The sequence below is a fragment of the Dendrobates tinctorius genome, unplaced genomic scaffold (assembly GCF_039654945.1).
Source record: "Dendrobates tinctorius isolate UK_male_01 unplaced genomic scaffold, ASM3965494v1 ptg000265l, whole genome shotgun sequence".
Lineage (NCBI taxonomy): Eukaryota > Metazoa > Chordata > Amphibia > Anura > Dendrobatidae > Dendrobates > Dendrobates tinctorius.
The window spans coordinates 4,805,380-4,819,635 of record NW_027361932.1 but is presented as its reverse complement, the minus strand read 5'-3'; the positions used below and the strand labels follow the sequence as shown (position 1 = coordinate 4,819,635).

The 14,256-nt window shown below is 40.4% G+C and overlaps 1 protein-coding gene across 9 annotated transcripts in view; it reads right to left on the bottom strand.

Annotated features, from left to right (window-relative positions):
* The window catches only part of FBRSL1 (fibrosin like 1), an 830,184-nt gene that overhangs the window by 165,321 nt on the left and 650,607 nt on the right, over window positions 1-14,256 (bottom strand). For all 9 annotated transcript variants that reach the window (XM_073559016.1, XM_073559012.1, XM_073559019.1 and 6 more), the window contains one exon: window positions 8,647-8,676. In XM_073559016.1, coding sequence (XP_073415117.1) covers window positions 8,647-8,676 — 30 coding nt within the window. The remainder of the gene's footprint in view (window positions 1-8,646; window positions 8,677-14,256) is intronic.

The window sequence follows — 14,256 nt, the reverse complement described above, 5'->3', positions numbered from 1 at the left end:
AGGACTATGCTGTAGTGGATCGGGCCTCTTCTTTGTATGAAGTTTGGTCTGGGAGAAAGTACTGTAATCTGTTCGGGTGACTCTGCACTGACATATGGGCCCTGCTAAATGAACTATTTGATGTGATAGCTTTGTACCCAGAAGAAGTTGTTTTTGGTTTGGATTCCTTTGGAGTTTTATGAAAACAATAAAATTGCCTGTTTGGACCAAACCACATTGCCTGTGTGAGCGCTACCTAATGCCGACCTGAGAGAGAGAATCCCTACAGTGGTATAAAAAAAAAAAAATCAAAGGAGAAATGTATAGAAAAGGTCTTTGCAGAGTAACTAGTAGCAGTGGCCATTGCAGAGTAAAGTATAAAATGGAGCAGTACCATCCTGTCCATAAGTGAATGCAGTCAGTAGTACAATGCCATCCATATTTTTGAAATGGTCAACTTTCCAAAACCATGGCATTTAAGAAAGCTGCGGTACTTGCACAGATGATTAGGAAGGGGGAGTTGAAACTTTTGCGCGGCTATTCTCTATACTTTGAATCAATGGACATGTCTCAGATGATGAGGGTTGACAAGCTGCTGACTTTTGTTGTATACAAAAAAAAAAAAAAAAAAAAAAAAGCTGCTTTTCTATAAAGCCAAGATTGGGCCGGTGATAATACACACAGCAAAGGAGAGCAAGTCTTCAATTGTAGAGCAGAAAGGCAAGGAAACAGAGTAATCACAATATGGAATTCTATTACCGTGTGCTCTGCTTGTGACACTAACTTACCAGTCACACACAATGCAGCCTCCCCTGAAGGTAACCTCCGATCTCGCATTCTGAAAGCTAATCAATGTTGTTCAGATTTCAATTTCTCCACTACAAGGTGAAGTCAAACCTAATCTAGCGGACGTCAGTCTCCAATGTAATGCAGCTGGCTGGGCCTGCCGCTGTAATTTAGACAATCATTAATAGCAGAGCTGTATTATAAAACTACATGCCACTTACAACTTCATCTCAACACTGACAGGCAGATCTTTTAAGCAGCCTTCTGAGCAATTGCTTTTAGTCCATTAGATTGTTAAAAAAAAGGTTCTAACCCCAGAAGTATAAAGCCAGGGAACAAATGTTTGAGACGCTCTGGTTGAAAAAAGATTCAGCACACATGACAATGCTTGTGAATAAAGTTTCTCCGGCTGACAAATGATGGAATAACAGATCACATATATATGTAGGTTATATGTCATTGTTAGTTCGTGTACCGTAAGCGATATCTGTAATCTGTATGTAACCCTTTCTCATGTCCAGCACCATGGAATCAATGGTGCTATATATATATATATAAATATTAATATGCATTCTATATAATGCATTCAGATGGCTGATCAGTGTCTGTATTTCAATACACAAGCATGCTACGGTTTTTATCAAATCGGAATCGGTGCCCCATCTGTTGGAGGATTAGCTCTCGCATTATCGTTAGGTTCCAAACTGGTCTTGGAAACACGTGTTCTCAGGCGTTTATTCACAGTGACAACACATAAATTAGTGAGCATGTTGTTGTGCATATCGACCAGGCTAAATAAAGAGAATGATTGTCAGGCCTCATTACATCAGCCAATAGCTGCCAGTCATTATTAGAAGCTGTTCTGCATCGTCGTCAGGTAATAATCCCCCTCACACTTCGGCATGTCTTTAAATAGCTGAATAAATAACAAATTTGCCATTACATCTAACAGAATTAAAGGGGTTCTGGACATTTACAAATTCGGCATACCATGATGTCATACCTATTCACTATTTGCACTGGAAGTTCCTAAGCCACGATGCAGGGAAAAAGGCAGGTGTATGTATGCGATCATACATGTACCTATGGCAAGTGTATGGATAAGCTGGACACAAAAGGGTCGATTAAATAGGACCAGCGATGTAAATGCCAGTCTTAACCCTTTAGTGACCCAGGCCAATTTTGACCTTCATGACTAAAGGGCATGTCACACTAAGAGATATCGCTAGCAATATCGCTATAACTAGTGACGTTATAGCGATATTGCTAGCGATATCTCTGTGTCTGATACTTACCTACGACCGGCTCCCGCGCTGGTTATCGCTGATCGCGCAAGAACGTCCTGGACTGTTTCTCGTCGTCAGCTTCCTGCGGCGCTTCCTGCTGTGAGGACGAGCGACGCGTGGAGCCGGGCGGGAGGACGCAGGATCGCCTGGTGTGACAGGTAAGTAGCGATCCCCGTCCCCAGCGATGTCGCTGGTGAGATCTGCCTGTGTGGCAGCTCACTAGCGACCACTTAGCGATGTACCAGCGATCCTGACCGCGTCATATCGCTGGTCGGGATCGCTGGTACATCGCTAAGTGTGACAGTACCTTTAGACAAATTTTTGAAATCTGTCACTTTATATGGTAATAATTCTGGAACACTTCTACAGATCCCATTGATGCCGAGACGGTTTTCTCATGACATTTTGTACTTCATAATAGTGGCAAAATTTGAATTTATTTGTGAAAATATCAGAAATTTAGCTTAAATTTTGTGATTTTCAAGCTTCCAATTATTATGCCCTTAAATCAGAAGGTTATGTTCCGCAAAATAGTTAATAAACATTTCCTACATGTCTACTTTACATCTGCATCATTTTTTAAACATATTTTTGTGTAAGGTTAAGTTTGATCAGCAATTTCTCATTTTTCCACCAAAATTACAAAACCATTTATTTAGGGACCAAATCACATTGGAAGTGACTGAGGGGTCCATATGACAGAAGGTACCCAAAAGTTACATCATTCTAAAAACTGCACCCCTTAAATTTCTCAATCATTCAGTAAGTTTATTAACTCTTCAAGTGATTCACAGGAACTAAAGCAATGTGGCAAAAAAAAAAAAAAAAAAGAACATTTAGCTTATTTTCACAAGAGGTTTACTTTATCCCCAAACTTGTTATTTTCACAATGGTAAAAGGAGAAAATGGACCCTAAAAATTGTTGCGCAATTTCTCCCGAGTATGCCAGATACCCCTTATGTGGGGGAAATCCACTGTTTGGGCGCATGGCAGGTCTCGAAAGGGAAGCAGCACTGTATGACGTTTTGAATGCCAAAATAGTTGAAATTGAGGAACGCATTTCGTAGTCCATATGTGACTTCTTCCTCAGGAAACACCACATACATACATACTCCTGAGGAAGAAGTCATATATAGACTTGAAAACGCGTTGAATTAAGCCACCATTCTCTTTCATCAATACGTCTGGATTCAAATTGATCAGCAGCGCGGGCAATATCCACAAAATTAATTGTATAGTTCCTGGTATGGTCAATCTCTGACCCGTGGATCTGCGATAGCTGACGTTTTTGTGCCTTATTAAAGGGGCACCAGGTGAGCAATTTTCTGAATAACAGATTCTTAAATCATCGGATAAGGCCCTATGTGCGCTGCTTCTCTCCTATAATCTTAGTTGAAATAGGGAGCAGACGCCATATCACATTTGGAAAGCCCCTAATGTGCCTAAACAGTGTAAACCCCCACAAGCTACCATTTTGGAAACTAAACCCCTCAAGGAATGTATCTAGATGTGCGGTGAGCACCTCGAACCCCAAGGTGCTTCACAGCAGTTTAGAATGTAGAGCTGTGAAAATAAAAAAATAATTTTACCCACAAAAACGTTATTTTAGCTCTATTTTTTTTTCTCATTTTCACGAGGGTAACAGGAGAAAATGGACCCAAAAATTTGTTGTGCAATTTCTCCTGTGTAGGCATATGTGGGGGAATACTAATATTTGGGCGCACGGCAGGCCTTGGAAGGGAAGTAGCACCGAATGACTTTTTGGAGCGCAAAAATGGTTGAAACAGATCAGATGCCATGTTGCATTTGGAGAGCCCTTGATGTGCCTAAACAGTATAAACCCCCAAGGGACCTAATTTTGGAAACTAGACCCTTCAAGGAATATATCTAGATGTGTGGTGAACCCTCAAGTGCTTCACAGAAGTTTATAACGTACCGCTGTGAAAATGAAAAACAATCACATTTTACTGACAAAAATGTACTTTTAGCCTTATTTTTTTATATTCACAAGGGTAACAAGAGAAAATGGACCCCAAAATTTGTTGGGAGAGTACCACTATTTGGGCGCATAAGCAGGTATTGGAAGGGAAGCAGTGACATTTTGGGACACAAACTTTGATGGAAAGGTCTGCAGGTATCAAGCCCCTGATGTGTCAAAACTGTGAACCCCCCCCCCCCCCACAAATGAACCCGTTTTAAAAAATAAGCCACTTAAAGATTTTATCCAGGGGTACAGTGAGCATTTTGAACCCACAGGTACTACACAGAATTTGATAACATTAGGTCGTCATATTGAAAATTTTCATTTTTAATCACAAAATGTTGTTTTCGCCCCAAATTTGTAACTTTCACAATGTATCATAGGAGAAAATGGACCCCATAAATTGTTGCACAATTGGCCCGAATGCGACTATACCCCATATGTGGTCAAAAAACTACCGCTTGCGCACAAGGTAGGGCTAGGAAAGGAAAGAGGGCTATTTGCCTGGGATAGACTGTGAATGCCATGTCGCATTTGTAGAGCCCCTGACATGTGAAAACAGCAGAAACCCCCACAAGTGACCCCATTTTGGAATCTAGACCCCCTCAAGGAATTCATCTAGAGGTGTAGTGAGTATTTTGAACCAATAGGTGCCTCACAGAATTTTATAACATTGAGACGTGGAAATATGACATTTTAGTTGTAACAATGTAATTTTTGTATCTGCTGCAAATTTGTCAGGTACACAAGGGTTAATAGGTAATAGGTTAATAGGTTATTGCGCCATTTCTCCCGAATGCGGTGCTGCCCCATATGTTGTCAGAAATTACTGTTAGGACACACGTCAGGGCTCAGCAAGAAGGAGCACTATTTGGCTTTTGGAGCACAAATTTTGCTAGAATAGTTTGTGGACGACATTTGCGGAACCCCTAAGGTGTATATAGCAGAATAGCAGAAAACCCCCAAAAGTGACCACATTGTAGAAAGTGCACCTCTCAATTCATCTACGGCTGCAGTGACTATTTTGTAACATCCACGGCAGGCTTTTTTTCTGGAGAATTGCAAATTTGCCATTCTAGTGCCCATACATTGTAGAGCCCCCATACATTGTGTCCAGCTTGTGCTTATGGCAACACACACCTTGTAAATTAAGTGCTCTCTCCCCACTACAATAATGCCAAACTGAGGTTTAGGCACAGTGGGGCTCAGAAGGAGGGCGGCATTTGGGATTGCAGATTTCACTGAATTTTATTTGAGAGGGTGGGAGCCATGTCGCTTTTCGAGAGTCTTTGTTCTACCATTAACGTGGGAACCCCCTATTGTTCCAGGGACAGATGACGGACTTGAGTGGGGGCTGGTTTTGTGTGGGATAAATTACGGTTTTATTGGTAAAATTTTGGGATACATAACATTTTTTGATTGCTTTCAGTATAAGGCCGGATCACATTCTTGTGTTCTACGCTGAGCATTTATATCGGCGTTTGTGTAAATACCACAAAAATGTAATCCAGACGAAACCCCCTACGGAATCAACCCTCATGAGGGAGGTGGAGATATTTCATCCTCCTCGTGGCGTTTGTTCTGGTGGAATCCATAATTTCAGGTGTGCACAGGTCAGTGGTCGTCCATGATTGTTCTATAAAAGGATGCCTAAAATGATGGGACATCGCCGGAACAGAAACTGTTCCAAATTGGACTCCATCTGCCTCCTAAGCGAGTGGCTCCGTTGGGGGTTTTGGCTGAATCAAGGTTTTCGGGGATTTAAATGGAAACACCAACATAAGCACTGAGTGGAGAGGGCAGAATAAATGAAAGCCGAGTCTTATTCCGATTTTTGGGAGGTAGAATGAACAAATATCGACAAGAGTAAAAGAATAGCTCTTTTATTTTTGCGCTGTTCACCGTGCGGTATAAGTCATAAGGCGGATTTATTTTTTTAATGTTTTCTGCTATCACACAGTAAAAATGCTTATTTGGGTACAGCATAAATTTATGATGAACAGTTTTTTGAAGACTAATTCCTGATCTTGGCATTCACTTGTGGCAAATGGCAATTGGTTAATTTAGTACATAATACATTAGCAGATATTGTGGCTGAGGAAATGTTTAAAATTGTATTCTAATTGAATAAGTCAGGGGAATTGTATGAAATTCAACAAAATATAGGCATTACCCACATTACCATTACATGGCTTGGCGCTAATCTTTTATGATCTGATGTACCAATGACAATTTTACAGATCTGGTGAGCTGGTGGCTTTAAATGGGTTGCAGGACAAACGAATTGATGACTTATACATGGGGGTCCGACTACCAGCTCCACGACTGCTGAACACCTAAAATTTCTTTTTGCCGCATACGCGATGTATGGGCAGCCCTGTACAATGCTTAGTGGCCACTACCGAATATTGCGCTTTATCTCCTATACTAGTGAATAGGAGACAATATACAGTATACAGCATCGGCAGCCAAGCAACATACAGGGCTGCAGTGTCCTGCGGCATATTTTACTTAGGTCCTACCACTACAGGAGCAGTTTTCAGCTGATCGGTGGGGGTGCTAGGTGTCGGACCTCTAATAGATAAGGATTGGTCATCAATTTTTCAGTTCATGACAACCCCTTTAACTCTTTAAATAAAATCAAGTGAAATGGCATAGGAATGATTTTCAAAAGAGATAACTGACATTTTTCTTTTCTCTTAGGCTTTGTGCACATGACCATATTATAACTCTGTGCAGTAGTTATGAATGTGGAGCCACGGAAAAAATGTGACCTAGTTTTCTGAGTTTAGGGACAACTTTTCCAAAGAATTTCCCAATACCATTGCTTACCTGACAATCTTATATAGACATAACTGTTCTCAGCCCACATTCAACGTTTGCGCAAGAAAATCTACCAACATACCAGACAAACCTTTCCTGGAGTAATGCATTATTTTACACTGCTCAAAAAAATAAAGGGAGCAATAAAATATCACATTCTAGATAACACTGAATGAAATATTTCAGTTGCAAATCTTTATTCATTACATAGTGGAATGCGTTGAACAATAAAACAAAAATGATCAATGTAAATCAAAATTAATATCCCATGAAGGTCTGGATTTGGAATGATATTCAAAATCAAAGTGGAAAATCAAATTACAGACTGATACAACTTCAGTGGAAATACCTCAAGTCAAGGAAATGATGCTCAGTAGTGTGTGTGGCCTCGACGTGCCTGTATGACCTCCCTACAACGCCTGGGCATGGTCCTGACGAGGTGGCGAATGTCCTCCTGAGGGATCTCCTCCCAGACCTGGATTAAAGTGTCAGTCAACTGCTGGACAGTCTGTGGTGCAACGTGGCGTTGGTGGATGGAACGAGACATAATATCTAAGATGTGCTCGATTGGATTCAAGTCTGGGGAAAGGGCAAGGTCAGTCCATAGCATCAATGCCTTCATCATGCAGGAACTGCTGACACACTTTAGTCACATGAGGCCTAGCATTGTCATGCATCAGAAGAAACCCAGGGCCCAGTGCACCTGCATATGGTCTCACAATGGGTCTGAGGATCTCATCCTGGTACCTAATGGCTGTCAGACAACCTCTCTGGGGCCCTCCAAAGAAATGCTTCCCCACATCTTTACTAATCACTGCCAAACTGGTCATGCTGGAGGATGTTGAGGCAGCAGAACATTCTCCACAGCATCTCCAGCATCTGTCACATGTGCTCAGTGTGAACCTGCTCTCATCCGTGAAAAGCACAGGGCACCAATGTCGAATTTGCCATCTTGGTGTTCTCTGGCAAATGCCAATTGCCCTGCATAGTGTTAGGCTGTAAGCACAACACCCACTTGTGGACTTTGGGCTCTCATACCACTCTCATGGAGTGTTTCTGACAGTCTGAGCAGACACATGGATGTTAGTGGCTTACTGAAGGTCATTTTGCAGTGCTCTGGCACTGCTCCTCCTGTTCTTTCTTGCACAAAGAAGGAGGTAGCGGGTCCTGCTGCTGGGTTGTTGCCCTCCTTCAGTACCCTCCATGCCTCCTGGTATCTGCCCCATGCTGTGAACACTGTGCTAACAGACACAGCTACCTTTCTTGCCACAACTCGCATTGATGTGCCATCCTGGTTGAGCTGCACTACCTTCGCAACTTCTGTGGGTTCTAGACACGGCCACATGCTACTGTACAGTACCTCTAGGGGTGAGAGCAATGAGAAAATAATAAAGTGACCAAAATAACAGCCAAAAAGGATGAGAACAGAGAAATGGTCTGTGTTAATCATCGGCAGAACCACTCCGTTACAGGGGTTGTCTTGCTAATTGCCTATAATTTCTATTTGTTGTCTGTTCCATTTGCACAACAGCAGGAGAAATTGATGCACAATCAGAGTTGCTTCATAACTGGACAGGATGATTTCACAGAAGTGTGATTGATTTGTTACATTGTGTTTAACTGTTCCCTTTATTTTTTTGAGCAGTGTCTTTGATGGCTACCAAATGTAAGCAATGGCAGGCTCAAACAATGTGAACAGAGCCTTGCTTATATAACTACACAATAAAAAACATCGTGGCTGAGTTTCCATATGTTAAATTAAAAAGTACAAAGAATACATTGCAGTCTTACCTTATCGTCAATATCACTTTCACTGTCACACTGTAATGAAAAGAAAATAAATCAATTTGAATACTGAAAATACTTCTAAAATGGATTACACAAGCATATCCTTATCATATTGGGATATTACCTAGACATAAGTGTTATTTTGTTACTTATCAACATACTCTGTTTTAGATAAGAAACAATAGCATTCTTTTACCATGACATTTTTAGCAAAATTCTGGAATAGGGTATATGACATTGAGGTTTCTAGACAGGACAACCCTTTTTTACATAATGAAAGCATTATTTGCATTCATACAGCAGTTAATTATGCTATGTTCCTAACTCCAGCATAATTAACAGGTACTCAGACATTTCAAATCATTTTTATTCCTACACAAGTAAATGTATAGGTTTATTTTCCACTATAGAATATACAGTTTTCTTAGCATTATCATTGATATACTGTACAAGTCCCCTCTGAAATGTAAAGTGCTGCGGAATATGTTGGCGCTATAGAAATAAAATGTATTATTATTAATTTTATCTTTTATTTTAAAAGAGGTTGTCCACTATTTTCTCCATTGATGACCTATCCTTATCCAAATCAATGGGAGGTGGCACCAAGCCTCGGCCACTACCAGGAGACTGCCAGCTCTGCAAGTGAGTACTTCGGGCCGGTGGCTGCCGCCGCTAACACTAATAACAGCTAATCGGTGGTAGTGCTGGGTGACATTGATGACCTAGTGGTACTTTCCCGCACGCAACCTCCGATCCTCACAAGATCTCCTTCTCTACTCCCCTCTTATCTCCTCTTCCCACAATCGCATACAAGATTTCTCTCGCGCATCACCCCTACTCTGGAACTCTCTACCACAACATATCAGACTCTCACCTACCATCGAAACCTTCAAAAAGAGCCTGAAGACCCACCTCTTCCGACAAGCCTACAACCTGCAGTAACCACCGATCGACCAAACCGCTGCACGACCAGCTCTACCCTCGCCTACTGTATTATCACCCATCCCTTGAAGATTGTGAGCCCTCGCGGGCAGGGTCCTCTCTCCTCCTGTACCAGTTATGACTTGTATTGTTTAAGATTATTGTGCTTGTTTTTATGTATACTCCTCCTTACATGTAAAGCGCCATGGAATAAATGGCGCTATAACAATAATAATAATAATAATAATCAGTGAGTAAGTAGTGGACAACCTCTTTAACGTTACAAATTAAAAAACACAGTAGACAATGAAAACATTATAAAACCGCTATTTTATGGACATTCAAAACACATCTTAGATGGAAAGTAATGGTAAGACAGCAGGTCCAAAGTTTAGCATATATCTCACTAACAGTCACCACACTTTAATCAATGGCTCTGCCACTAATACTACTATCGTATATTAACAGTTGAATGCTCTCCTCTGACAAAACCCTTTCTCACTTCTTTTTTAATAGTCAAATAGACAGGTCACTTAATACTGAGGAAGGTAGGCTACTACACCTAACACCTGAATGTGGCAAAAGAGGCAAGAACTCATGTGCAGACAAACCACAGTATTTACAGCTAAACAAACAAGATTTGGCTGAGTGCAACTCATTGGGTTATCATGTTTCTTCATAGGTTTTACATCATGTTTATGGGCACAGTATTTTGCCATCATAAAAAGTGCATCCATATTAGTCAGTGAATGGGAACAAGCAAATGACTAGTTACATATTGTGAACTGACAAAGCAAATGTGAATTTTCTAAAGACATGCTTTCTTAGAACAGTTGAAATAAAAGATAAATGTACTTTTCAATGAATGGGCAGTCAAAAGTTGGCCATATTACCGTTTAGTGAACAATATACGGTATATTGTGAATCTATCACCCACACAATTGTAATAATAGTTTAATTTAATTTTTATTGTGCCATCTTAAAACTTGTAAAGTTTCAAAAGTGCATTTTTTCAGGTGTTTTCAAAGTCCTATGAGAAAAAATGCCCTGAAGCACACCCCTTCCCCCCCAAAAAAGAAAACCTAAGTATGCAGGTTTTTGAAAAAATACCATAAACAGGTAAAACAAAATTGCTGTAAATGTGTACTTAATGTTAACACTAAGTCATTAAGTAATATAAAATAAAAAACAACAATAAAAGCACCTACCCTCCCCACTACACAAAAAATGCTGCAAAATATTGTGTATATCCAGCTTACAGATCACAATTGTGACTGAAAACATAGAAATACTCCTCTCAACCTGATTCCCAGGAGTAGCCATGGTTTTATTCTGGAAATTGCATTATAAAGAAGATAAGGGAAGTTTCTTGTGTTTCATTACAGAACAAAAAGGGTCTGAGAACACAACACAAGTTACACAACAAGTTTGCACACCAGCTTTGCCCAGAGGAATGTCAACAATGGAGAAAGAGACCTGCACAAAGGAGATGAAGAAAAGACCTTAGGCTCTGCCTCCCACGCAGCTGTTGTCACCAGGACAAAAGCCCTTGTCAAAATATCGAGGTAAAGAAATGTACAGAATAGCAACTGATGACAGCTCTGGGAGCTCTCAGTAAAAGACAAGAGCCTCAATTACCTGGAGTTTCCAAAGGGCCCTGTTAACACTCCCAGAGGAGAAACTAAACAGTAAACAGCCCAGTGGGCCTCCTTCAGAAAGGCTTGTAAAAGGATTACTTGCTTAGTTGTGCCAATTGCCTTTTAATTCCCCCAAGAATGTTTGTAAAGCGCAAGCTAATTGCCCCCTCATTTTGTAAACAGAACCCTCCCTTCTGCAGGTTCAAGTTGGGACACTATGTTTGGAACGTGACAGACACAAATAAAGGTGCCTTGGAAGGTGGATAAGAAGAATTTTAAAGCATCACAAATCCTCTCTCAAGATCTCATGGGTATAAACCTGATGTGACATTTAGATTCACTTCATAGTCCTCTGCCTTCACTGTACATAAAAGTAAGGTAATAAACTGTATAGAGCACTGTTATATGCTATTCAATGCTGAGAGGTTAATCTCTCACAGGAGCCACAGATACGACATGCTAAAATCCTACATGGTCCAGTCCTCTCCTCCCTTCTACCGATGGGGGAGTTTCACGAGTGCAATATGCACCAACCACCCCATTCTACTACAACCAGTGGACCTGAGTGACTTTAAACCCTTGTGTTTGGCTGGGATTTTTCTTGCAACAGTTTATTTAACATTGATCACATTGTTCTTTTTCAGAAATACCGCATACTACTGACCCACTATTTCCACCCACCATTCTGGTACCCTAACACTTTATTTGAGAGTATTACATTGGAAATTAGGAACCTGCTACAGAAAAAAACACTATTTCCTAATATGAACATCGCTCCAGGAATATTACACACTGTCCTTATACCTTTTCAGACCCAAGACTCTAGGGAGGAGATAAGCCATGTCTTCTCCTTAGGCCGGTTTCAAACGTCAGTCAAACAAGGAGGATACCTGCAGTTTGGGCAAGGTATTACATTCCTAGCACAGTTCATGTTTTAGGATAGCGTGAAACCAGTCTCAGACTGACAGCGTTTATTACAACTTCATCTACATGTTGCAATCCTCTGCAAATTTATGTGAATGAAGTATCATTACTGGGATCGTTAGGCTCTGTACATTTTACATACTTGTTGGCAGTACTTCCTTGCTTACAAGAGGGAATGTGCTTCAAGCTAACGTGAATTTAGGATCATAAAAAAAATGCAATCATTGAGCAAGCAAATGCAAAACGCAAAAGTGTTTAATATTATAAGTTAGTTTAAAAAATTTGTCAGTTATAATCTGCATAGATCCCCAAAAATCTGCAACCGTAATACCTACAGTATTTATTAGGCATTATTTGTAGTAACATAGAACAAAGAGGGTGAAATTCATAAGATCTCACATGACAAAAGTTCTGGTTGGCTCAACACGTAAAGATGGCTGCATCTCTAAGTGTTCTTCACATCTCACACCTGGAATCTGATAAACACTGCCTCAACTTTCCTTTTACATACCACTCCTTTTGTAGTATATGGTTAAGGGTTTGTCCAGATGAAAAAAATAAAAAAATATGTATTTTAAATCCAATTACACCACAAGTATATACAATAAGTTATAATTTGTTTTACAAAGATGCCTCATCTCTAAATATTAGCGTCGGTCCTTGGTCTTAGCATCTCCACCTCTAGCTTGCACTTTACTGCATTAGCTATGCCAAAACATCATCAAAACTCTATAAAGGATGTGTGGCTCATTTGACCTTCTTCTTTGTCTGTACATTGGTTGTGACAGAGAAGCGGATGGCAGGCTCAAGTACTGAAAAGAGTCAGTCAGCCAGTCCCCTTCATACTGCACTGTTCATGTGATAACACAAGAAACCTGTGTGCTGAACACAGACTGGAAGACGAAACAAGGGATAGACACTCATATCTGGAGATTTGGCAATTTTAATCACATTTGTAGACATCTTTTTAAGCTGTCCAACCCCATAAAATAAACTTTTGTTTGGTTTTAAATCCATCCCATTGTGTTCAAGCTTAAAACGGTTCTCTGGGTACAGAAAAAAAAAATAAAGAAAATGTTGTTTCTACTTAGTCTTTAAAGCTTAAAGGGGTTGTGGTATTTAAAAAAAAAATAAAATAAAAAGAATGAGTTCCTAAATACTTTTAATTAGCAAGTCACAATTGTTTTGCTATGGGAAATAATCTCTATAGAATTAAAATGACTGCAGCCTTGTTACACTGACAAAATTCTCAGCTTGAATGTTAATAAGACAGACACTTGTGAGCATGTGCGGAGGTAAGAAGAGGCTGCTCACACTGCTCTCCACTATTTGCTTCTGATCCAACACTGGAGAATCCAGAAGTGATGTAAGAAGAGACTGCTCACATTGCTGTCTTCCTAAATGAACACAGTAGATTCTAAAGATGCTTATGTAAGAAGAGACTGCTCAAATTGCTGTCTTCCATGTCTTTCTGATCAAACACTGGAGATTCCAAAGGTGCTTATGTAAGAAGAGGCTGCTCACACTGCTGTCCACCCGGTCTTTCTTATCTCATACTGGAGAACAGGGGTGCTGAGGTAAGAAGAGGCTGCTCACACTGCTTTCCACCCTGATCTTGTGAATGCTCAATGGCTGCTGTGACTTGGAAATAACCTACACCATATTCTATTCAGCTATCTCCAATTACAGAATGGAGTTTCCTACTGCACATGCTAAAAGGCACTGGTCCTATTAACATTTTAAGGAGGTGCTAAAGCCATCTACTGTACATCTGTACATGCTCTCAGGTAACCCTCCTATTATCATTCTTGGGATGGGAAGGAGCTTCCTAGAGCACTTGTTCACAGGCACCTTTCCTAGTAACATTCTATACTAGATTTCTGTCAATGTGACAAGGTAGCTGCTATTCTAATGTGCCATACTGATTAATTCAGAAAATGAAGGTTATTTGTCAATGAAAGGTATTAAAGAGAACCTGTCACCAGAAAAATGCTGTTAACCTAAAGATATAGGGTTAATCTGCGGAGCTTGTGTCAGTCAGAGCTGGGGGCACGGTGATTGAACCAGCGCTGGCACCAACCTTGCGATTGAAACCAGATTGTTGCTGGGGAGAAAAAAGATAATATTCTCC